This window comes from Anabrus simplex, chromosome 7 (assembly GCF_040414725.1).
Source record: "Anabrus simplex isolate iqAnaSimp1 chromosome 7, ASM4041472v1, whole genome shotgun sequence".
NCBI lineage: Eukaryota > Metazoa > Arthropoda > Insecta > Orthoptera > Tettigoniidae > Anabrus > Anabrus simplex.
This window is the reverse complement of record NC_090271.1, coordinates 155332843-155359328: the sequence shown is the minus strand read 5'-3', so window position 1 is coordinate 155359328 and position 26486 is coordinate 155332843. Positions and strand designations below refer to the sequence as shown.

The 26486-nt window shown below is 40.1% G+C and overlaps 2 protein-coding genes across 4 annotated transcripts in view; one reads left to right on the top strand and one right to left on the bottom strand.

Annotated features, from left to right (window-relative positions):
- Nucleotides 1–19022, bottom strand: part of lqfR (clathrin interactor lqfR) — a 285249-nt gene extending 266227 nt beyond the window's left edge. For both annotated transcript variants that reach the window (XM_067151380.2, XM_067151381.2), the window contains exon 1: nt 18805–19022. In XM_067151380.2, coding sequence (XP_067007481.2) covers nt 18805–18836 — 32 coding nt within the window. In that variant the 5' untranslated portion in view covers nt 18837–19022. The remainder of the gene's footprint in view (nt 1–18804) is intronic.
- Nucleotides 19023–19324: 302 nt separating this feature from the next.
- The window catches only part of LOC136877386 (BTB/POZ domain-containing protein KCTD9), a 105554-nt gene continuing 98392 nt past the window's right edge, over nt 19325–26486 (top strand). The window contains exons 1-2 of one of the 2 annotated variants that reach the window (XM_067151382.2): nt 19325–19630; nt 19760–19881. In XM_067151382.2, coding sequence (XP_067007483.1) covers nt 19583–19630; nt 19760–19881 — 170 coding nt within the window. In that variant the 5' untranslated portion in view covers nt 19325–19582. The remainder of the gene's footprint in view (nt 19631–19759; nt 19882–26486) is intronic. The other variant, XM_067151384.2, reaches the window with a different exon arrangement.

The window sequence follows — 26486 nt, the reverse complement described above, 5'->3', positions numbered from 1 at the left end:
AAACTCTGGTTCCCCCTTGGTATTAAATCTGTTTAAGTGTTCTCCGTTTAGTTTGGAGAGTATTTTAATTTAAACTGTAATGTTTATTGTGGTCGGATAGCCTGGTTATGCTCTAGGTGTTCGGAGTAAAAAACTTTTCTCTCACTTGTTGTAAATTGAATGGTACCTGTCATATGAGGGCTGGCTCCCTCGCTGTTTTAAAGTGGTTATAATATATTCTCGTTCCTTTGTATTACTCAAAATATGCATGATTTTAATTATGTAAATAACTTCAAGTCTTGTGAAAATGAAGGAAGACAATTTGTTCTATTTGTAAAATAAAGTTTTGGGCATATTTTAATTTAAGGTGCCTTATTATCCAGCCCCTACTAGGCCTAAAGCTTGTTGTAATACTGCTAATGGACCATATTACCCAAAGCACTGTGTACAGCTTAATGTAATATACAATATGTACATTTCCAATGTATCCTTGTTTTGCCATACGAAATAATAATAATAATAATAATAATAATAATAATAATAATAATAATAATAATTATAATAATAATAATTATAATAATAACTGATGCAATGAGCCCTAGGACTACCTTCCCCGTATCACCAGCAATAGCATGTAACCCATAGCATGTACAGAGTAATAGAGATGAATATGTCCTCCTGGCATTCGGCTGTGCGGGGACCTGTGTTGTCAGGCGGGTATTACTGTACGGGTACATGACGCTCCCACCTGCAGCCTTCCTAGGGTGGTTACGAGCAAGCTTTCAGGCGTAGTCGCACATGTAGGAGGCCCATCTCCGAACAGCACGCACATCAAGAATTTTGAATCGGTCTACAACTAACCCTAAAAAAAATAAGAAAATAAAGAGGAGACCGATGGCCATATGACCCTTTTAGTCGCCTTCTATGACAGGCAGGGATTACCTGTGAATATATTCAGCCTCTCCACCCACAGGGGGTCCAAACACGATACCAAGCCGCAATCCATGTCTGCGCCAAGGTCGCCCCTTTTAGTCCCCTCTTACGATAAGCAGGGGATATCGGGGGCGTATGTTACATCAGCGTCCCCCACCTAGAAAGGTGTTACCCTTTTAGTCGCCTCTTATGACAGGCAGGGGATACCGTGGGTGTATTCTTCATCTGCGTTCCCCACCCACAGGGGGTGTATTATAATAAACATAGGTCTAGGCCTACTGACAAACACAAAATTCTGTGAAGGGAAATGAAGAAATGGCATGTAGGCTCATGCCATACCAAGCAACTACAGGTAGCTACAGTAATTATACTATGCCGGGTGCGCAAAATAAAACTGGCCCGGAAAATATTTACAATAGGACTCATATGGGATTAACTCTTGTTAGTGAACATCACAGACGACGCTAGAAATGGCCTCATCTGAAGAAATGAAACACTGGAGATACAAAAGTTCTCACTCGACTCAGAAACTTTTTTTTTCTATTTGCTTTACGCCGCACCGACACAGACAGGTTTTACGGCGACGATGGGATAGGAAAGGCCTAGGAATGGGAAGGAAGTGTCCGTGGCCTTAATGAAGCATTTGCCTGGTGTGAAAATGGGAAAACACGGAAAACCATCTTGCTGCTATAAAAAGTTGAACGGTTGGCTGTTGAGAGAGCTCTTGCATTATTGTAGTGATAAAGTAGTTAAAACCTATTGGGAGTAGTGATATTTAATTTTTATAACAAGCAATTCAGTTGGTCTTCAGTAAATTACGTTTTCTAGGTTAAGTAGGCTAGCCAGGTGTACCTTGTTTCAAATTTAGGTTTAGGAAATACTTTAGGTAATAATTTTAACTTTAAAAATATTTGTAAATATCTGTAGGTTCATTGGAATAATACTTACAAAGGCAGATTATCATAAGGAATAGTACCGTAACTTCCGCCGCAACAGTTCCGGTATTTCGTATAGTTATCCGTTCAAACTATCGCAAAGGTAATAATTTAATAAATTAAAAAGGCATGATACGCAAGTAAACTTCAATTTAAAAAGACTATAAAGAGATTACATGGTAATTTCACTGGATAATTACGGTACTTAACAGTTTTTGGATTGTTGACGATTGTTGATACCGTACATTCCAAGGAGATCAAAGAGAATGGGCTACAGGCACAAGGTAGTTGTGTAAACAAAAACACACAAAAAATCAGCCGATTACTTTATTCTGATAATTTGTAGCCTAAGGTCCTGGCATACTTTGTACTGTACTTTGCACCTTCGTTCATACATCGATTAAAAGTTAATAATTAAATTCTTATAGGGCCTACCGTAATAATATTGCAGTTCAAGCCTCTGGCGTAGTTTTGACAAATTATTGTAGACAACCTCTTATTTTTCGGCATTTCGGGACACTTATATTCACCATCCCGCATAGTAGGGAAAATAATAGTAATCCATCAGCGGTAAAATTCATATAACCACATTTCAGTTTAGAAATGTAGTGCAGATACAGTATATCTTGATAGTACAGTATATTACCTGCTATTTTCGTGTGTATCTTTGTGTGTGTATCTATTAGAGCATAGTACTAATAATAATCTGCCTAAGCATTTAGCCTTGTTGGCAATCTTTGAGTACCTACAGTAATTTGTGCAAATTTCAAACTTGCAATTTCAGTTTCTGTTTGTGCTTAGTATTGACATGCGGTACCGGATACGTCTGAACGCAGTTTTAAATTATTGTAGTGTACTGTACAGTAGTATACGAGTAATATCTTATTAGAAATAGGCTTGCTTAGTTTATTATTGTAAAATTTTTGTGTAGTATAGTAGAGGTATCTGTAGAAACTCTTACTAAAATTCTATTGTTTTAATTAGGACAGGCTTAATTGTAGTATAGAATTGTGTAATTTTTCTGTATTCCTTTCGGTATTCAGTAATTAACAGCAGTTTTTATCTGTTAGGGTGTTGTAGGATAAAGATAGAATACGACTAAGTAGTATTATAGTGTAGTAGTATATTAATTACCTCATTGTCGTGTGATCGAGTACTAACCTAGACAATATTTATTTTCGTTCATTTTTTTTGCACAAAACAAGTTATTTTATTTTTCCTTTTCTTTTCATTTTTTCTGTAAAGAATGGCTAAAGAGTGCAAGTGCAGGAACTGTGGGTGTGGGGAGGCATTGAGGGGTATGAGGAAGGAGTTGGAGAGTTTGAGGGAGATAATTAGGATTCTCACAGAAGACAGGAAGGAAGATAGGACTCCCTCAAACAATGTACAGGTTACAGTATAGTACGCGAACCTTTTCTTGAGCCCTGAACTCCATAGTGCATAATGGGAACTAGGGCTAAAGAAAAAGTTTGCGTACTATAGGTGTACAAGAGGGAGGGGAAGTAAAGGGGGAACTGTAGAAGAGAGGTGGTCTAACGTTCTAAAGGGAAGGAGACTGCAGGCTAAGGGCTCTATTCATAATCAGAACTCAGGACAGGTGTCTGTGAGAAATCGGTACGATCCACTCCAGGTAGAGCACCAGAGGGAACTGTTGCTGAGATGTGTGGAAGTAGGAGGAAGGGAAAAGGTAAGAAAGGAAAATGTAGAGTAGAAGAAGACAGGTGGAACAGGGTCATGGGAGGGAGAAGTAGCTTCTGCAGCTATCAGGAAAGATAGGGCTGACCAGGAGGGGAAGGGGATCAGAGAAGGTGGGTAGGGTTGAGGCTCTGGTCATGGGAGATTCCATCGTTAGACATGTGGGGAAAGTGTGTGGAGGAAAGGGAACCAGGGTAGAGTATTATCCAGGAATTAGGTTGAGGCAGATGCTGAGAAAAGTAGAAGAGAAGGAGGAGGGGAAGGAGAAGGTGGTAGTTTTTCACGTTGGTACCAACAACGTAAGGCAAGCTAATATAAGTATGAACATAGTTGGTGATGTGAGGGATCTGGTAAATGCAGCACGGGTGAAGTTTAAGAAAGCAGAGATTGTTATCAGTGAAATACCGTGTAGGAGGGATACTGACTGGAGGGTGATTGGGGATCTAAATGAAACTATGGAGTGGGAATGTGGGGAAACTGGGAGTGAAATTTCTAGATCCTAATAGGTGGGTAGGAGGTAGGGATCTGCACTCAGATGGCCTTCACGTAAATCACAGTGGTACGTATAAGTTAGGAAATTTCTTTAGAAGGGTAATAGGGAGGGACAATCAGGGAAACGGTGTTGTCTAGGGAGCGGTGATGAGGGTACAGAGATCTGGAAGTCAAGTAGGGATGACATAAAAATGTTAGTGTTGAACTGTAGAAGTACTGTAAAGAAAGGAATAGAATTAAGTAACTTAATAGATATATATTTACCAGATATTGTAATAGGAGTTGAATCATGGCTGAGAAATTATATAATGGATGCAGAAATTCTCACGGAACTGGAGTGTGTATCGTAGAGATAGGATAGGAATGGTCGGAGGGGAAGTATTCATTCTGGTGAAAGAATAATTTGTAAGCTACAAAAAAGTTAAAGATGAGAAACATGAAATTCTAGGTATAAGGCTCATTTCTAAAGATAATAAGCAACTTAATGTCTTTGGAGTGTACAGACCGGGAAAGAGTAGTGCTGACATGGATTCAGAATAATTTGATAAGATAATCAGTTATGTGGGAACGACATGGAAAGAAATGTGATTGTAGCGGGGGATCTTAATTTACCAAATGTCAATTGGGAAGGAAATGCGAACGACAGGAAGCATGACCAACAAATGGCAAATAAGTTAATATGGGAAGGCCAGCTGATTCATAAAGTGACGGAACCAACTAGAGTTAAAAATATCCTGGACTCGGTGCTGTTAAAACCAGATGAGCTCTATAGAGAAACCGAAGTAATATATGGTATTAGTGATCACGAAGCTGTTTTTGTCGTAGTTAAAAATAAATGTGATAGAAAGGAAGGTTTTAAAAGTAGGACTATTAGGCAGTACCATATGGTTGATAAAGCAGGCATGAGGCAGTTTTAAAAATGTAATTATGATCGGTGGAAAATGGTAAATAAGAATGTAAACAGACTCTGGGATGGGTTGTGATAGTACATATATCACACCCCCGAATTATATGTAGAAGTTAGAGATATTATTGTCAGTATTCGATTTATTATTATTATTATTATTATTATTATTATTATTAGTATTTCATTTATATATTTTGCCATTTATATTGGTAAGCTGGAAGATATCCACATATGTAGGTATGAGTAATTTGTTTTGCACGAGTGGGAAAACATTGCTTTAATAACTCTGGTAATTTGAATGAGTCATCTGGCTACCCCAGTGTTTGTTGATGTACTTGTGTCAGGAAATTCCATTAGTCATGTAAAACTCCCGAGTGTTTGTTTATAACTTGGGAGAAAGAAGAGGTTCACTCATGATTGGCTGGCAAGCACCAATCCAGACGTATCATCTGAGAGGAGGGGGATGTTGATGTCTATAAAGGTTGATCATACGGTGGCAACCTAGGACATTGTAAGAAACATTGTAAGGGTGATTGTGAAGGTGATTGTAAAGGAACGAGAAAGAAGATAACTACAACGAGTAACACTGTATGAGAGAACTACAACTGACGCACTGTACGGGAAGGAAGTGGTGCTGATACACGGTACTGGAGTGACACGGCTTCAATGGACTGGACTTCAAACGTTCGTGGAGCGTAGTCTTGTTATGTTCGTGGAAAGTGCCTGATTGTGGAGAGTGCTTGCGCATTAAGTATGGTAGCACTTGCGGCGGCCTAGCATTATATGTTGGTGAAAGCTATCTCAGACTTTCCATAAATTTATGTTGAGGATCGACAGACGTGTGTATATATCTTTACAACAAGTGTTAAAATATGTGAACACAGTAGTACAAGGTACAGTATCTGTGTGATGTGATAACTGCCGATTATGAGAATCGGTAAGTCGAATTGATATAGAGACAGTGAAGGGTATTTATCTTCATACATGTACATTGTTCATCGGACTATCTACAAATGGTAGCTTAGTTCTCGCTTTCGTTTTCCCACGATTTTTATTATTTTGTTGTTTTTGTAAATATGGAGTCTTCCAGCAATATTTTATGTGTGTATAATATGTATAATGTTGTATGTTGATGAGGTGCTCATGCACGGAATTTGTTAAAAATATAGTTAGCTATTTTAGAATCAGTGTTATTGATGAACCTAGGTGCAGTTCCTACCTAATTAGTCGTTTTCAGGAGGTTAGGTAAGACCTGCAGCAGATGTACCAGTACGCAGCATTATGTACACGCCCTGGGATATACAGTTTATCATGCTCTTATCTAAATTCGAGGGATCCATTCTGGTGAACTCTGGCGCCCATACTACGGACATTTCGGTTAATTATGCTTATTAATTTTATTAAGTTTTTGAGTAATTTTATTTATATATTTTTATTCACGATTTTATTTATTATTATCATCAAAAAAAAGTTACAGGGTTTAAAGTAATTGTTGAGGAATGTGAAAACAGGTTTGTACCTTTAAAGATGGTAAGGAATGGTAAAAACCCACCTTATTAAAATAGAGAAATAACGAGACTAAGGAGGCGCAGATTAGAAAGAAAGAGAGTTAGAAATGGCTGTGGAAGTAAGGAGAAATTGAAGGAACTTACTAAGAAATTGAATCTAGCAAAGAAGGCAGCTATGGATAACATGATGACAAGCATAATTGGCAGTCATATCATACAAACTTTAGTGAAAAATGGAAGGGTATGTATAGGTATTTTAAGGCAGAAACAGGTTCCAAGAAGGACATTCCAGGAATAATTAATGAACAAGGAGAGTGTGTATGTGAGGATCTTCAAAAGGCAGAAGTATTCAGTCAGCAGTATGTAAAGATTGTCAGTTAAAAAGAAAATCTCCAGATAGAGGAGGTGACTAATGCTAAAGAAGTATTAACATTTATATATTATAACAATGATATTTACAATAACATACAAAAGTTAGAAAACTAGAAAAGCGGCTGGAATTGATATTTCTGGGGATATAGGCCTACTAAAGATAATGGGTTGGGATATAGTACCATATCTGAAGTACTTATTTGATTGTTTGGTTAAAGGAGCTATACCAAATGAACAGAGAGTATATAAAGGAAAGGGTGATAGACATAAAGCTAAAAATTACAGGCCAGTAACTTTGACATGCGTTGCATGTAAGCTTTGGGAAGGCATTCTTTCTGATTTCATTAGACATGTTTGCGATATTAATAACTGGTTTGATAGAAGGCAATTCGGTTTTAGGAAAGGTTATTCCACTGAAGCTCAACTTGTAGGATTCCAGCAAGATATAATAGATATTTTGGATTCTGTAAGTAAAATGGACTGTATCGCGATTGACCTGTCTAAAGCATTTGCTAGGGTGGTTCATGGAAGACTACTGGCAAAAATTAGTGCAATTGGACTAGACAAAAGGGTGATTGAATGGGTTGCTATATTTCTAGAAAATAAATCTCAGAGAATTAGAGTAGGTGAAGCTTTATCTGACCCTGTAATAATTAAGAGGGGAATTCCTCAAGGCAGTATTATTGGACATTTATGTTTTCTTATATATATATATAAATGATTTGAGTAAAGGAGTGGAATCAGGGGTAAGGCTTTTTGCAGATGATGTTATTCTCTACAGAGTAATAAATAAGTTACAAGATTGTGAGCAACAGCAAAATGACCTCAATAATGTTGTGAGATGGACAGTAGGCAATGGCATGATGATAAACGGGGTTAAAAGTCAGGTTGTGAGTTTCACAAATAAGAAAAGTCCTCTCAGTTTTAATTACTGCGTTGATGGGGTGAAAGTTCCTTTTGGGGATCATTGTAAGTATCCGGATGTTAATACAAGGAAAGATCTTCATTGGGGTAATCACATAAATGGGATTGTAAATAAAGGATACAGATCTCTGCACAGGGTTATGAGGGTGTTTAGGGGTTGTAGTAAGGATGTAAAGGAGAGGGCTTATAAGTTTCTGGGAAGACCCCAACTAGAGCATGGTTCCAGTGTATGGGACCCTCAACAGGATTACTTGATTCAAGAACTGGAAAAAATCCAAAGAAAAGCAGCTTGATTTGTTCTGGGTGATTTCTGACAAAAGAGTAGCGTTACAAAAATGTTGCAAAGTTTGGGCTGGGAAGAACTGGGAGAAAGGAGACGAGCTGCTCGACTGAGTGGTATGTTCCGAGCAGTCAGCGGAGAAATGGCATGGAATGACATTAGTAGATGAATAAGTTTGAGTGGCGTCTTTAAAAGTAGGAAAGATCACAATATGAAGATAAAGTTGGAATACAAGAAGACAAATGGGGGAAATATTCATTTATAGGAAGGGGAGTTAGGGATTGGAATAACTCACCAAGGGAGATGTTCAATAAATTTCCAATGTCATTGAAAGGCTAGGAAAACAACAGATAGGGAATCGGCCACCTGGGCGTCTGCCCTAAATGCAGATCAGTATAGATGATTGATGGCTGCCGACAGTGGGTCTCGAACCCACTATCTCCTGATTACTGGATACTGGCCGCACTTAAGCGACTGCAGCTATCGAGCTTGACTCAGAAACCACTGGCAGAAGTGAACACGCAAAGGTTTGTCTGGATTAATGCATGCACAACAGTAAATTTGTATGGAAACATATGCAGGTCCTTTCTGATAATATTTTGATATGAAGATCTGTTAATTCCTGTCTTCACAGATAAATGACGTTGAGATTTCGTCGGACTTCATTCCAGGCTTTCCTTCACTCCAGCAATATTTTCTGGAGTTCGAACCTTTTCAGAGTGTTAAGTTTCTTTTTTTTGCTACAGAGCCCATTTCAGGCCATTTTGCCACTAAAATTTGGATTGCAGACTTTGCTGGAGGTTTTAACATAACACTTACATTATTAAACTCTTGCGCAAATAGTTCTGCACAGGTTTTTCACATATCGTGCTTTGCATAAAACTCGACAATGAACACACGTTGTTTCACTCTGAGCACCATTTTTTGCTGTATTCAACCAGTCACTGAACACGTCTGCTGATCTCACATGTAATGACACAGCGACGCACTCGAGAGATGCACACACGCAGATGTGACAATCGACTAGTGCATTAAAATCACCGTTTCCAGCATTTCCAATGATGGGCAAGTTCTCTTGTTCATTAATAAGGGTCGATTCCACATCAGTCTTGTAAATATTTTCCGGGCCAGTTTTATTTTGCCCACCCTGTATATCCTCCAGTGCTAATTGATATATATCACAAGCAGCAAGCAACAGGAACAATTTTAACTGCAATACCACCCTGGTAAACTACTCTGCACAACAGCCAAACAGATTGTGAGACAACTCAAGGGTACAATGGACATCCAACTTAAATTCTATCGTAAAGATAAATTTTTAATTGCTAAGACCAAGTGAACAGTCAGTGGTGTGGGTTACTGTAATCACATCCTACAGTAGTTTGTAAACCATGGACAACAGCTGAGTAGCCTAGTAGTGTTCCGGAGAGTCAGGATACCAACTGCTATGAAATGCGAGAGAGCATCTCAGACATATTCCAAGTGATGGCCCTCCTTGTGCTCAGGCGGCTTGCTGTACAATCCACCGGTGATCCCCAACCCATTAGAGGAGAGATCTTCACTGAGACTTCATGTAAGGGTAGTATCCTGCTTCACAGAATTTTTGCTGAATACGCTCAGACCTCTGGGGGTAACGGAGTCAAAATCGACTTTTGACATGCAAGAGACTTCTTGGAAACAACTTGGCAAATTAAATTAAATTCAATGGAGAGCTATCAATAATATTGGGGTTTATGGAAGAAAGAAAGTAGAACTGGCCGAGTCAGCAAAGAGGATGCATCTGGATGTGTTAGAGATAACTAGGATGAGTTAGCAGATTATTAAGTATACTTGACGGGTATAAAAGGTGAAGGGCAGAGGGTGGGGTAGGAATGTTCATCAGGAATACTTTTTTATTTATTTATTTTTTACTTATTTACAATTTGCTTTACGTCGCACCGATGCAGATAGTTCTCATGGCGACGATGGGACTAGGAGTGGGAAGGAAGCGGCCGTGGCCTTAATTTAAGTACAGCCCCAGCATTTGCCTGGTGTAAAAATGGGAAACCACAGAAAACCATCTTCAGGGCTGCCGACAGTGGGGATCAAACGCACTATCTGCCGAATACTGGATACTGGCCGCACTTAAGTGACTGCAACTATCGAGCTCGGTGGGAATACTACTTTACACAACATAGTTTCCATTAGGAACGTATATGAGCAAATGATGTACCGGTAGGTAGATTTGGCAGTTATAGGAATTAGGACGAGAATTGTCTCAGTGTATTCACCATGTGAGGTTGCAGATGAGAACGAAGTCGACAAGTTTTATGAAGGATTGAGTGGCATTGTCACCAGAGTTGAAAGCAAGGATAGAATAGTACTACAGGGCAATTTCAATGCAAGAGTTAGAAATAGAACTGAAGGGTACGAAAGGATGATTGATAGATGTGGAGAAGATATGGAAGCTAATACGAATGAGAAGCATTTGCTGGACTTCTGCGCTAGTATACGATCAGCAGTTACGAATACATTCTTCAAGCATAAGGCTATTCACAGCTACACATGGAAGGCACACCAGATCCATAAGAGACTATATCTTAACCAACTTCAAATTCAGGAAATCTGTCCGGAATGTGTGGGTTTTCCTTGGAATTTTTCAATGATACAGACCACTATCTGATGAATAAGGGTAGAAAAACTCCAGTACGAGGAAATTAGACTGAAGTACATGGATATGATTAGTGAAAAGTTCCAAACAATGAACATTAAGCAGGTACAGGATATAGAAAGAGAATGGAGGGCATACACGGAAGCTGTAGTAGAAACAGCAAGGGAATGCCTAGGAACAACTGTGTGTAAAGATGGGAAAAAGCAAACATCTTGGTGGAATGACAAAGTGAGAGCAACTGTAAACATAAAAAAGGCATATCAGAAATGGTTCTAAACATGGACTGATGCAGACAGAAAATTGCCCAAAGATAAAAGAACCAGAGCGAAAAAAATAGTTGTTGAATCCAAGAAAAAGTCGTGGGAAGATTTCGGTAATAACCTGGAAAGACTTGATCAAGCAGCAGAGAAACCTTTCTAGACAATAATAAAGAATCTTAGGGAGGGGGGAAGGAAAAGAATAGTGTTTTGGGTAAATCAGGTGAACTCATAATAGATCCCAGGGAATCACTGGACAAGGCGGAAGGTATATTTTGAAAATCTTCTCAACGTAAAAGGTGACCTTCCTGGTGATGTTGCGAACAACGGAGCTCATGGGGAGCAGGACAATGTTGATGAAAGTACGCTTAATGAAGTGGAAAGGACGGTAAATAAACTACATTATCCTAAAGCAGAAGGAATAGATGAAATTTAGACCTGAAATGGTGAAGTATAGTGGGAAGGCAGGGATGAAATGGCTTCATAAAGCAATAAGATTAGCATGCGGTGTTAGCAAGGTACCTTATGATTGGACAAAAGCAGTAATTGCACCTAAGCAATGGAACAGGAAGGATTGCAACAACTATGAAGGTATCTCATTGATCAGTATTACGCACTTCCCGCGCCCAGCATGGGTCACGTAAAAGAAATCCTGACTAGTCTACCAGGGTTCCTGAATATATATAGGCCTATGTGTAAAATTGTTTTACGTGGGATCAGAGGGAATGCCAATAAGTCGAGTAATATTTTATGGATGTCTCCATCCAACTTATCAATTGACCGCATGAATACCCAAAAATTCATCGCCGTAACTCTAAGTTGCCTTACATCATTACAGAAAATCATAAATAAGACCTCATGTAAAATCTCAACAACTACTATTTATTAAAAAATAGAAATCATAGTAAAAAATTGGAATTATGAAATTAAAATTCAAAATTAAATGAATAGTTAACATTTAGTTGCCTGAAACATCTGTTAGTGATCACAGTCTTCATTCTCATCTGTTAATCACAACTGAAATGTGCTAATGGTTCGTCATATTACATTCGTAGATAAAAATTATAATATATGCAAAATCAGCATGGGAAAATTATGATTTTGTTTATTATTGGACCTTTATGTTTTCTTCAATGAAATGTGTAAAGAAGTGGAATCAGAGATAAGGCTGTTTGCAGATGATGTTATTCTGTACTGACTAATAAATAAGTTACAAGATTGTGAGCAACTGCAAAATGACCTCGATAATGTTGTGAGATGGACAGTAGGCAATGGTATGATTATAAACGGGGTTAAAAGTCAGGTTGTGAGTTTCACAAGTAGGAAAAGTCCTCTCAGTTTTAATTACTGCGTTGATGGGGTGAAAGTTCCTTTTGAGGATCATTGTAAGTACCTAGGTCTTAATATAAGGAAAGATCTTCATTGGGCTGATCACATAAATACGAGGATTGGAGCAAAAGTCATGGCAACTATTTTTTTTCTTGTAGATATGTGAACGGATCACAAACATATATGTGTCGTGTGGAAGTTCTGCGTGTATGCAGAACAACAAATGGCTGTAATAGCTGGTAGTAGCGCAGCAAGGGCTGTGAAATCAGTCAGTTGGTGAGTGTCGTGCGAGATGGAAGTAACCCATGTTGAGCAGCGCGCTTACATCAAAATAGCCGTTCTCCGAGGGATAAATGCGATGGAATGTCACAGTGAATTAGTGGAAGCCCTTGGGAATAATGCCCTAGCATACCGTACAGTAGCACGGTGGGTAGGAAAGTTTTCAACAAGGACGTGTGTCAACCAGTGATGAGCAACGTTCGAGACAACCTGTCAGTGTGCGGACCGACGTGGCATGTGCCGTCATCGAGCAGCTCCTGGATGAAGACAGATGATGGACGCTACTGGAGTTAGAGGGGGCAAGTGGCATCGAGAAACGTACCGTCCACAGGATATTGCGCAAAATCGCATCGCAGTGGGTACCGCAAGCACTGACGGAAGTTCAAAGGTGGGTACGCTATGCAATATGCTCCGATCACCTTGCACATTGGCAACAGGACGGCGATCAATTCTTGTCACGAATAATCGCCATCAATGTTTTGGGCCAAGGCATACGAACCAGAAGTGAAACATCAGTCCGCGGAGTGGCGACATGCTGGATCGCCAAGCATGCAGAAGGTCCGTCAGAATCCTTCCCCAGTCAAATTGATGGTGATTATCGCGTATGACGTCAGGGGTGTCATTGTTTGTCACTTGGCTCCATATGGCAGAACAGTGACCGTACAGTACTACAGGGACTTCCTGGTGCGACAGGTACGACGTGGTGTTCGGGAGAAACGTCCGGATCTTGTGGACAGTGCAATAATCCTGCACGACAATGCAAAACCACATAAAGCAGAGTGTGTAGGGCAGCTACTGTGACGTTGGGGATGGAAAGAATTGGAGCATCCACCGTACTCTCCCGACATTTCGCCCTGTGACTTTGATCTCATTCGAAAGATTACGGAACGACTACATGGTGGACGGTTTGCAACACGAGAGGACATTGCTAATGCTGTGCGCCAACAGATGACCTGATTCACACATGGTGCGGCAAATGCTAAGGCAGATGGTATTCAGCGCCTCCCACATCGTTGGCAGCGTGTGGTGTCAGTAGCAGGGGACTACTTTGAGGGTCTTTAGGCTCAGGTTTGATGATGATGATGATTGTTGTTTTAAGGGGCCTAACATTGAAGGCCATCGACCCCTAATGGTACGAAATGAAAGAATAAAAAATTTCAAAGGCATCCACTGACCAAAATAAAAAATGTCATGAAGAATGAATGGATGGTAACCCAATAAAACACAAAACAAACAAACAAAAACCAGTGGATCGGACTCAATAGAGATCGAAAATAACATTATTACCGACCAAGGAACCACTTATAAAGCACAATGATGCTTGGTGTCTAAAGGGGGTGCAAAATCCAAGTCTAAGGTCCCGCAGAATGGTACATGTCGCAAGTAAAATAGAACCATGGTATGTGTCATGTTGGGGTATTAATCAGAAGTAGCGAAGACTCACGGTGTTCTACAAAAGATGGTACTACTCACAAGTATTGTACTTCGTACAGGTAACGCAGACCTATGGTGTTTCGCACACAATGGCGCCACTTACAGCCAACGCAAACCGATGAGTTTCCTCACCTAGGTGTACTAGTCATGGGTGCCGGTCCCAAGGGCCCCGTGGTGTTCCTCACATAGCGAGTACTAATCACAGGCAACGCAGACCCATGGTGTCGCTCATATAGTGGTACAACTCCCAGGCTACGCCCAGACCCGCGGTGTTGCCCACATGGGTACAACGCACAGGTACTGGAATCCACCCGGCCAGGCTTTTTACAGCAACGAATCACAAAACTATTTCGTACCAAGTTAGTGATACTACTCGCAAGTACATGCAACCCATGGTGTTCTCCGCATGATGGTATGAATCAAGAGTAGTTTCATGGTTCTAATTCATTCATCCCTTGGTCGCCCCTTTCAGTCGCCTCTTACGACAGGCAGGGGATACCGTGGGTAAATTCTTCGTCTGCCTCCCCCACCCACAGGGGGTGTGTGTTTGGTCCGCGAGAGGTATTTTATTTCCCTCAAGTCCGCCGGCAAGCCGGTGAGGACCCCCCTAGTCGCCACCTGGGAGTATCACCTCTCCCCCTGCTACGCCTGCGTAGCAGGTTCGTGGGGGCTCGGGTTTGTCATGTCAACTTTATGTGTACTGTGTTGTCATTTTTTTGCACCGGGAAGGCCATATTGCCCTTTATACTACCATAATAAATTAGTATGTTCCGATATTTCAATGCTATTCGTTGTCCACGCATGTAGTTAACACCTTGTCCTTTCGTCTGTATATGTCACATTTTCCAACCGGACTGGTATCTAGAAAGAAAAAAAAGTGCCATGACTTTTGCCCCAACCCTCGTATGATTGTTAATAAAGGGTACAGATCTCTGCACATGGTTATGAGGGTATTTAGGGGTTAGTAAGGATGTAAAGGAGAGGGCATATAAGTATCTGGTAAGACCCCAACTAGGGTATGGTTCTAGTGTACGGGACCCTCACCAGGATGACTTGATTCAAGAACTGGAAAAAATCTAAAGAAAAACAGCTCAGTTTGTTCTGGGCGATTTCCGACAAAAAAGTAGCATCACAAAAATGTTGCAAAGTTTGGGCTGGTAAGACTTGGGAGAAAGGAGACAAGCTGCTCGACTAAGTGGTACGTTATCAACATTAAAATAAGAACAATTGGGGCAAATATTCGTTTATAGGCAGGGGAGTTAGGGATTGGAATAACTTACCCAGGGAGATGTTCAATAAATTTCCGATTTCATTTAAGAAAAGGCTAGGAAATCAGCAGATAGGAAATCTGCCACCTGGGCAACTGCCCTAAATGCAGATCAGTAGTGATTTGATTGATCACCCCTCCCACCCTGTAAATTTTTGGGCTAAATCCAAAGTAACTCCTATTTTCTCGATGACACCCACTTTCCCTTTCTGAAAGGGATCTATTCTGAAGCATTTCATATTACGCAACAAAATCTGCACATTACCAGTTAGTTCTGTCATAAAATATTGCTTGTAGCTTGATTTGCACATAACAGCTGCTTTTCGGTGTGGATTTTCTTTTAGCATCCCTCCCAATGTGATGGCATTTTTGCCTTCTGATCCATAAGCGTTTCCAGTGTAGATGTGCTTAACATAGGCTTGAATTCTTTCCGATTTTTCCTATCAACACTGAAAACCTTTTCTGTGGGAGAATTACTGGCAGATATACTTAATGCTGCAAATACAATATTACTCAATGTTTTACGGTGGAGAAGAGCTCCTTCAATCACAACGAATTTCACAATGCTCACGGGTAGCAAAAGGACACGATGATAGAAGTATCGCTGCCAACTCACAAGTGTTGGAACGAGGAGGGTTGAACAGTAATGCTCAAAAGGATATTTTTTCATGCTTCCCCCCACCCCGTGGAATTTTTTGTGTGTTATTGTCGCTTTTTTGTAATAATTTCCCCTTTGACCGTAATTGTGAGGTCAAATCCGTAATAGTTGGTACCTCTGAGTAAGTTGTTCACTGGCATCTTGGAAGAGAAAGTCCGATCAGTGGTTGAGAGGTAGCTGGCTGGAAACCAGTGTGGTTTCAAACCGCAGAGGGGCTGTCAGGTTCAGATTTTTAGTATGTGCCAGGTAAATGAAAAATGCTATGAGAGGAATAGCCAGTTATGTTCATGCTTTGTATATCTAGAGAAGACTTATGACACGGTACGAGGAAAAAGATGTTCACCGTACTGGGGTACTACGGTACGGGGTTACGGGTAGATTATTAAATTAATATATTATTAAAATCAATCAAAGCCATTTATATTCAAAATTGGGCTGCAGTGAGAACTGATGGTAGAATGAGTTGTTGGTTCAAGGTACTTACAGGGGTAGACAAGGTTGCAATCTTTCATCTTTGTTGTTCATAGGTTATATGGATTATCTGATTAAAGTTATTAAGTGGCAGGGAGGGATCAAGGTGAAAATGTAGTAAGCAATCTGGCCTACAATGACTTGGTCTTAATGGCAGATTGTGCAAAAGGCAGAGGTCTAATATCTCGGCACTTTAAAGCAGGTGCAATTAATATGATATGAACATTAGCCTTTGCAAGACTAAAGTATTTGTTTATCCGTATCAGAAGCATATATTTTATATAACATAATTGTACTTAATGACATATGTATCAAATAGTGTCTGCCCAGAATATGCCAAATCACAGGCATTAAGTGTCACAGCCATCAAGTCCTCCATTGTGCAACTTGAAGGACACTTACTACAGTTCATGAAATGGGCTGCGGTTTGGTCTTCACCACATTCACATAGCCTGGATGTGCCAGGAAAGCCCCACTATACCATACTGATTCTTGATCTACCAACCCCAGTGCAAAGCCTGTTCAACGATTTCCAAGTATTTAGAAATTTCATCATGATCCATACTGAAGTGGGATTACAATAATTAAAATTATTAGAGGTCCATCCATTCAATACAATGACATTTATTAGTGTGAATCACATAAGGTACTAGTTTCGACACTTATGTCATGCCATCAACAGCCGAAGTGTCAAATCAGGTAAACACAAACAATCTTAAAACAATTTAAAACACATTATAACACCTGCAAAGATGAATGTTAAATAAATTTATGGTACATGATGATATTGACTATAATATATAAAACCCTTTTAAATGATGATGACTCCATTTTATACACATAGGCTAGTGTATAGTCCAGCTTGCACATGTTTTAGTCTTTAATCTTGTTGAATATACGCAGCAGAATTTTCTTGTCATGTGAGGTTGACACTTGTTTGATCTGTGGTTTGGTGGTTCCGAAAGAATAAACGATCATGTGATGGACTTAGATCTGAAAAATTTGTGTGTTCCTACTTCAATATGGGGTTTTAAACATCTTCAATACAGACTCTGCCTTTCAATGTTCAGTTTACAAGCCTCTGTGAATTATTTAAAGTCCTCCATAATCCTGTGTTTGGAACTAGCTCAGTGGTCTTGTGTAGGTTTACACATCTCATTAAATTGTTAAATAAAAAAGGTCTACCACGATTGCCTTACCTCCCTCTACTACTTCTCTAGCCCTCCGTGGCAGAATCCATTACTCTCTTAGGCAAGGTAACCTACTGTAACCTACCTACTATTATGTTTCAGAGAAATTTATTACGCGATTGCATTCATCAGTCCATCTCTGTCTGACGGTCAAACAGGCTGCTCAAGGTTTCAGAACTAAGAACGCGTCAACAGTACCGGTAGTATAAAACTACAAGCTTTTCTTTGAGAGTGATAGCTGATCACCCTAATTTAGTATCTACAGTACTATTAAACCAATTTTGTGAACGTGATATTTAGCAGTGGCAGCCCAACTACATGTGAAGTCAAAGCATTGACTAGATAACAGACCTGTCTGCTAAATCAGCCAATCTGCATCTTGTTCTACCTTGTCCTCTTGTTCACAAAGTTCAGCCAGCTCTGCTACACACATGACTACATGCACCTGTCTAAACCACAAATTTACTTTAATTCTACAGGATTTCTTCTCCAGATAACAAATGAAGTAACCTCTCCAGCTATTTAGTTCTACCTTGGACAACGAAAACAAATATCTCCCCGGATCTAAACTGAACACTACTTTCTGAGTTATAAGCAATATGCAGCCTCCGTAGGACAGGGTTGTTGAATTTTAAGTCAGCAAATATTTAAGTTAATGTATATCTTGTACTAGTACGTTACTTACATCTACAGATAAGGATACAATGACAACACTTTTGGGTGCTTCCTTAACTGGTGTGGAGGTCATAGAAAGTACTATGTATGGTAACCGTGAGCCTAGAACGAAAAGTTTGTAGTTGCATGAATGAAACAACCTGTCCCATACTCAAAACACCAACTTAAATTAACGGATGGGTCAGTTAGGTAACTATCAATCCATGGCACATGCCAACTGTTCACGTAGATTAACGGCATTACACACACATCCAAGGACGAAAACGAATGGAAATTCAACAACCTACAAATAAAACGTCCGCTCGGTAAATCATTTAATTTCAAACACAAGTCTACAAATGCGTGTAACCTCGACGATACATCTCTAGAGGTTACTTAATGTAAATATGTAGCCTGTCAATTATGTCACTCATAAATGTACGTGGGAAATGTTTACAGAACATCCAGCATTCATAAAATATGAAAATGATTGCGATAACACATCCACATATACCAGAATATGCGCACGAGATATCAAAATTTTAAAAAAAGGCTTTGAAAAATGTAACATATAGAAAAGAACTACATACGCTTTATCCAACAGGTCTCGCACTTTCCACATGGTGCAGGTTTCCTCAGGATGAAATGAAAATTACTACGTTCATGAATACTATAAATAAGAAACGATTTTCAGTAGTTCAAACATTGAATAACAATTTATTACTTTCACTCAATCACGCAAACAGCTGATATGTGCAACATCACAACAGAACATGGCTACCGTATCCGTAACGTCATCTTTAGTCTTTGAATTCACCTGTTCGGTAATTAGTATTCAAGTGTAACCTAATTTCTTTGACGGTCAGAAAGTCATTATAGTAAATTATATCGAGATATTAAGTACTGCTTAATTCAAAAGATATTTTTATACTATTGTAATTCATTTTCTTTTTTTCGAAACAGAAATTTCCTAATATTGCTGTGCTCTCAGTTGAAGATGACAGGGATTAAGGATGTAACTTAGACCTCTCATCGTTATATTTCATAACTTTCGTATTTTACTTCTTCTAATGTCTATTCTTATATTATAACTGAGCCCATTCTTCAATTCGTACCATAACGCTGTTCATAATTTTCATTTAACCCACATGAGGGAAATTTGATAACTACAAAATAAATTTAGTTCTCTACTTTTTGCTGCCATCTAGATTGAAGAAACAGAAGTTTGACATCTGACAGGGGACAAGTGAAAGGAGAATTGTCAGTGTGATCATTTTATCGTATGAAGGCTTGCCATTGAGAAGTTTGGATATCAGCTATATTGAAGGTATTTGGCTGTGACAGTTTCGTCGGTGTGTGTACTAAAGCATGAAGAGAGTGATATTATTCAAAAATGGTACAGAAGTAAACGGAAAGGTATGTTGAAAATGCTTTTTAGCTTGTTCATGTTTAGAAGGGCTCCTGTGACATTAAAACTTAGAACATCTTTTACTTGGGTCTTGGTTATTATTATTATTGTTGTTATTATTATTTTGTACGTTTCAGGTGGTCCTAGTAACTCATTCTCTTGAGGAATTGCTTACTTCAGCAGGTGCAAAATTTTCTGTGGTTGCAAAGCGACTCTTTACAAAACAAGGGGGAGAGATTGATGACTTGAAGCTTATTCGGTGAGTGGAATATCAGTTTCTTATATTGTATTTTTTCCACTTACTTGTGTTAGACTCCTTTACTTTCTTCTTTCCTGTACCGTATGGCTTATCTTGTTAAAACACCTCTACTTTTTTGTTCCAGGAACTTTGTAGTAATTTACATATTATTGCACTGCATGCCATATTTTTCCTAGCCTGATGTTCTCATTCAGAATTCTTTCTTTCCTTGTTCAGTAATTATTTTTATTTATTCCAATGGAAAAATCCATTTTACAAATTAATCAATGTACTAATATTGAAGTAGTTTAAGAACAGCATGAAAGGAGGAAGAGTACTAAAGTTATTTTTATTTAAACAATAAGGTGCACAAATTGTGCATACGATGAGAGGGTCACTTAGTTCGTACAACAGTCAATTATAGACCTTGCTCGTTTTATGTACTCCAGAACATAAGGGTCATTGAGAAGTTTTTCAGTTTTAAAATATGTTCCTTTTTACTTGATATTTCTTTTGTGTTCATTTCATTATGCAGAATACTACTAAAGGACTGGTCCTAATCAATGATCAGTACAGTGTTTTGGTTTGTTTTGGCCTACTAGGGACCATGGGGCTAGTCATAACTCTTTGCTAAGGTCTTCTAATTTTTCTTGGCCCAGTATGCTTTAGTTTCTTGGCTGTGTGCCTGCTTCCTTCCATCCATCCACGTAGGTCTGGTGGTCCCTGTACTGATGCTTTTACAGTTGGCAGCACTGAGGGACAGTGGGAAGACTCCCTGTAGGATAGCCTGTCGGTACTGAGATCGGTTCTCTATGGTCTCTAATGGGACCTGTAGTTCCTCTAGGTCTGATTTTACTGAGGTGATCCACTTGGTCTTGGAAGCCTTTCCCCTACTTGTCACTGTGAGGATTCTATTGGTGAGCCTGCAGGGTTTCAAGCGACTCATGTGCCCGTAGAAAGTCAGTCGCCTTTTCCTCATACATGCGACTGTCTGTCTGATGTTCGTACAGCTTGTTGTTGTGCCTGATCCTGTAGGTACCATCCTCCTCTCTTATGGGTCCTAGTATCCTTCTCAAGATCTTCCCCTCTTTAAATTGTAGTTTCCTGGGTGGACCCTTTCAGTTCATCAAGAGACACTTAGAGGCGTAGAGTACAGGGGGCCTTACTACAGAATTATAGTGCTTTAGGTTCTTGGAGGGGTACTAGGAAGAGTAGATGCTTTTACAGGAATGATAGGACCTCTGTAACTTGGTGCACCTGGTGTCTATGGCCAAAGTTTTGCTCTCGCTTGTTGCTTAGATCCATTCTCCTAAGTATTTGACTGCAGGAACTTACGGTGTTGTTTCCTAGTGGGATTGTAGAAGGAACCTGCTTCATATTAGTGATAAACTGTCTTCTTTAGGTTGACCTTCAAGCTGGTTTTTGCTGAAATACTGTAGATGCTCTGTAGTTGATGAGTAAACTCTTCCATGCTGTTGGTCAGTAGGGTGAGATGATCAGCAAAGGCTAGACAGGGTACGCTGAGGTTGTCTTTCTTGTACCCAAGCTTCAGTTCTGCTTCTGATGACAGTGTGGCAGTCCATTCCCTGATCTCCTCTAGTACACAGTTGAAGAGGATGCAAAAGAGACCATCTCCCTGTCTGACTCCTGTCTGGATGAGAAAGCTCTCGGAGAGCTCACTCTGAACCCGACTTGAGGTGATGGTCGTCAAGGTAGTTTGGAGACCAGTCTGGTGGTCTTCTCATATAGGCCTAGTTCCTGCAGGGTAGCGAAGAGGGTCTGTCTATCTACTGAATTGGATGCCTGTTTTTAAATCCACCACAATGGCTACCCAGGGGTGCCCCCCTTGGCTCCTATATGATGGTCTTGAGGTTTTGTATTTGCTTTGTTCACTTTACTCCATGGGCCAACATATTTATAATGTTATAAGTAAGTTACTTGGAGAGCGTCTCAGAGGAGAGATGTGTTTATTGCGATATCCAGGAACCGACCATCACGCCCCTAGAAGTACATTTACTTTTATAACCTAATTAAGATTATTACACACCATTTTCATTTCTGAAGCAGCTACTTGTATCCCTATTGGCCAGTGTAAAGTGGCACGTGATCTCCTTCGCGTGAGGAAAGTTAATCATAATCGGTCACCAACCACAGCACAATAAAAGCGCCAATCGTGTTACCTTACAAAACTGGAGGCCTAGGGTTGCTTCGCAGCTTCTAACTGTCCAGACCAATGGTCTTGTCCAGGTCCTATCCTAACCGTCTGCATGGCAAGAATCTTGTCCAGATCCTATCCTAACCATGTGTAACAATAATCACCACGACCAGGTATCAAAGCATGAAACTAGAGGCCTAGAGCCGCTTCGCGGCTTCTAACCATCCAGACCAATGTCTTGTCTAGCTCCTATACTAACCATCCGCAGAGCAAGAATCTTGTCCAGATCCTATCCTAACCGTGTGTAACCACCACCAGGTATCGAAGCATAGTTCCTAAGTACAGAAGTTGGTAGCACTGAACATCCTTTCCGAGAACGCTGCAAGCGAGTAAACAAACTACAGTCGTAATGCGTGTGTGAAAGTCTTGGCCCATGGCGTACAGTAATGATCTGTTTTTTGCTACAATACTGTAGAGGCTCTGTAGTTCGTAAGTAACCTCTTCCATGCTGTTGGTCAATAGGGTGAGATGATCAGCAAAGGCTAGACAGGGTACGCTGAGGTTGTCTTTCTTGTACCCAAACTTCAGTCCTGCTTCTGATGACAGTGTGGCAGTCCATTCCCTGGTCTCCTCTAGTACACAGTTGAAGAGGATGCAAGAGAGACCATCTCCCTGTCTGACTCCTGTCTGAATGAGAAAGCTCTCAGAGAGCTCACCCATGAACCTGACTTTGAAGGTGGTGGTCGTCAAGGTAGTTTGGAGACCAGTCTGGTGGTCTTCTCATCTAGGCCTAGTTCCTACAGGGTAGCGAAGAGGGTCTATCTACTGAATCGGATGCCTTTTGGAAATCCACCACAACGGCTACCCAGGGGTGTCCCCCTTGGCTCCTATATGATGGTCTTGAGGCTTTGTATCTGCTCTGTGCAGGACCTACTGACATGGAAACCAGCCTAGTATTCACATAGTTGGGAGTCCAGCAGTTCGGTGACTCTAGTTAGCAGGGCTGTAGAGAAGATGTTGTAGGTTACAAGCAACAGGGAGATGCCTCTGTAGTTGTTTAGATCGGTCTTACTTCCCTTCTTGTGTAGTGGATGAATCACGGCTGAGGTCCATCCCTCCGGCAGGACTCTGTTCTTCATATGTCTTGGATGATCTGGGTGATACTCTGCAGGGATTGTTCATCTACATGCTTCCACATCTCTGCAACTATACCATCTTCACCTGGGGCCTTGTTGTTCTTGAGACCTTCGATTATCTCCTCTATTTCTTTCCTGTTGGGTGGTACAGAGTCCTGGTTCTGGACAGTGGGCTCGATGATGGTCACTCTCTCTTTAGGTTCTTCTGCATTGAGGAGTTTCTGAATGTACTCTGCAAAGGTGCTGGTGCAGACTCTGTTGTTCATTTGGAGTTTCCCATCTGGTACTCGGAGATGTAGTGTGGGGGCCGTGTATGAGGTAGACTGTTCCTTGAGTCCCTTGTAGAGATCTCTTGAATTGTTTCTCTTGAAGTCTTCTTCTGCCTGTTGTATTTGAGACCTGTTGTAGTTCCTCTTAGTTTTATGGAGGATGCTCGCTGTTGGTTTTTCTTTGCGCAATGAAAGCCTGATGGTTGGGCTCATCCTTGCATTGGCTCCACTTGATCCAGGCTCTGTGCCTTTCCTCTATAGCCTGATTACACTCTGTGGTCCACCAGGGGTGCTTGCCTTTGTTGGATGAAGCAGGGATGGTGTCTTGAGCAGCATCCAGTAGAGCATTTTGTAGAGTAGGCCACCCTTGTTTCTGTGCATTCTTCTTAAGGGTGGTCTGGAAGTCACAATACTCATCGCTCAGCCGTTAGGTGTTGAACCTAGGTGACCTTGAGACCCTTGGGGTTCTGGGTGTTCTCCTCAAAGGTTGTAAGTTGGTCTTTACTAGGGAGAGATAGTGGTCAGAGTCAAGGTTGGCTCCTCTCAAGACCTTGTTGTTCTGTATTTCCCTGTGGCATCTCCTGTCAGTAGGCACAGGGTGTAACTGAAATTCACCCAGTATGTGATTTGGACTCTACCAGTTCATGGCCTTCTCAGGCAATCGCTTGAATGCGGTTGTTTTTAGGACCAGGTTGTATTTGTCACAAAGATCTATGAGTCGCATGCCATTTCTGTTGATCCTTTTGTGGGTTGGGTAACGACCTTCTATCTTGTGGTATTTCTTGTCCTGACTGACTTGTGAGTTGAAGTCGCCCATGAGTATGATGGTGTGGTGGTTTGGGATCTTGTCTAGGATCTTTTCAAGGGGGTTCAAGTAGTATTCTACTGCTTCCAGATCTTTCCTATTAATTTCGTTTGTAGGTGCATGGAACTTCACTATGGTGTATGCTCTATTGTGGGACCTAAAGGATAGTGAAGAGGTTCTGCCATCGGGCGAGGTAAATTCTAACATATGATAATGCTTGTTGTTTAAAGGGGCCTAACATCAAAAGTCATCGGCCCCTCTAACATATGGTCGACCATTCTATGGTGTAGAGCAAAGCCAGTACCCAGGTGTTGAACTGTCATCACCCTCTTACGTGGTTTCTCTTTATAGATCTGGTATCCTTGGGTTTCCATTGCATCTTTATCTGTGAACCGAGTCTCTTGTAATGCTGCTATCTTGATGTTATACTTGTCCAACATATCAAGGGTGTGTTTTATTTTACCTACCTTTAACAGGGAGTTTATGTTCACTGTAGCTAAGTATGTAATGTTCTTTTTCTGTTGCTGTTTATGTGAGGGCAGTAGTGGTGGAGTACATGAAGGTGCAGGCTCCCCAGAATCTGATAACCTGCTTGCCCCTTCAGGACTGGGGGTGGATTGGTTACCACCTGGGGTAATATTTTTGTTGATATTTCTCTTCATGTTGAGTCCAACGGGTATATAGTGCAGTGGGTGATGGTTCTTAACTCTCAAGCTTGTTAGCCCTGAGGTATATTTTATCAGCTGCCACTTAAATGTGGAACAGACGCTGCCGGGGTACCACCACTGACATGTGGAACTGTCGTGCCCTCTGCCCACTATAACGATGGGCAGTAGATTGCCTCCTTTGCCAGCTCCACCGTACCAAAGTCCATCTTCTCCACCTTTGCTGCCGTTGATGTCTTTTTAACCCTTTCAGCGCCACGTGCTATTACAGTATTCCTACCGCTGAACGCCAAGGCCAGTTTCCGTTTTTTGCAAGGTTTTGTTTGATCACTCACAGTTCAGCTGTTGTTGTAGGTAGAAACTTGATATTTGTTATTTTTTACTGATATGATTGCCTATACGAATAAAGCCTTACTCAGTTCATTTATGACCATTAGTAAACATTTGGCAGCCAAAACCCAAAAATATTAATTAAAAATAGAACAAAACAAAAGTTTAGCAATAAAATTTATGTAGAACAATTTTTTTTTTTAATATATTGTGAACATATTTATTGAATAGTACAGCCTATTATGAAGCTACATTGAAAATTTCATTCATTTTGTGCCTAAAATAAATCTGTAGTAAAAATAATTAATTTATATATCCAAATGAGCCAAAAATACAAGTCTAATCACACTCGTTTAGTTTATGTATCAGTACTTGCTTACTAAATATGGTACAAACGTCTTTTACATAACACATAACATACTACAAATAATAATAATAATAATAATAATAATAATAATAATAATGATAATGAAATTCAGTAGAAGTGTATTTTCCAAGACCTCTCAAACACAGTTATGTTTTGTCAAGCACAATGGATATATAATCATTTTCACAATAATAAATGAACAAGTAAAAGATCGAGAGCAACTAGACACAGAGCCGACAAGGTGCACAGCTGCGCCAAGTAAATTACGCCAATAAATATGCCTGCTGATTGGACTAATATACTGAAAGAATGGCCCTGAAAATAAATGGGGCTGTTTATTGCAAAAATAGTAAGTCTTTAACTAACTATATTGGGAAATTCTGAAAGGAAATTACTATTACTTTTACTGAACGTCCTTTTGAAAGGACGTTGGCATTTTTCACATGAAAACCAAAGGGGCTTTCAAAAGGATGTTGGCGCTTAGAGAGTTAAAATTTGAGGCATTTCCTCTACAAAGGCTTCATCAAGCCTCCCTTGAGAGAACTCCTCCGCCTGAAGTCATTGGTTCTCTCATGGATTGTCAGGTTTGGTATTGGCTGCCCAACCCTTGGCCAGACAATCGCGGGTAGTACCGTCTACTGTCTACGTACGGTAGCAGAAAACTTGACCTGACCTGATCAGTACAGTATTTTATGTAACTGCTTTTAAATATAGTATGTCCATGGAGGCGAGTAAATAATTGCATGCAGTGGAGAATTTGTGAGAAGAATGAGGATTAAATTCACTGCAATAAATGTTTTCAGATATTATAATAGGAAAGAATAACATTAACATATTAGAAAATAAAAACAAAACCTTTTCTCCTTAAAATCAATATTATCAAAACTTATTTATGTTGT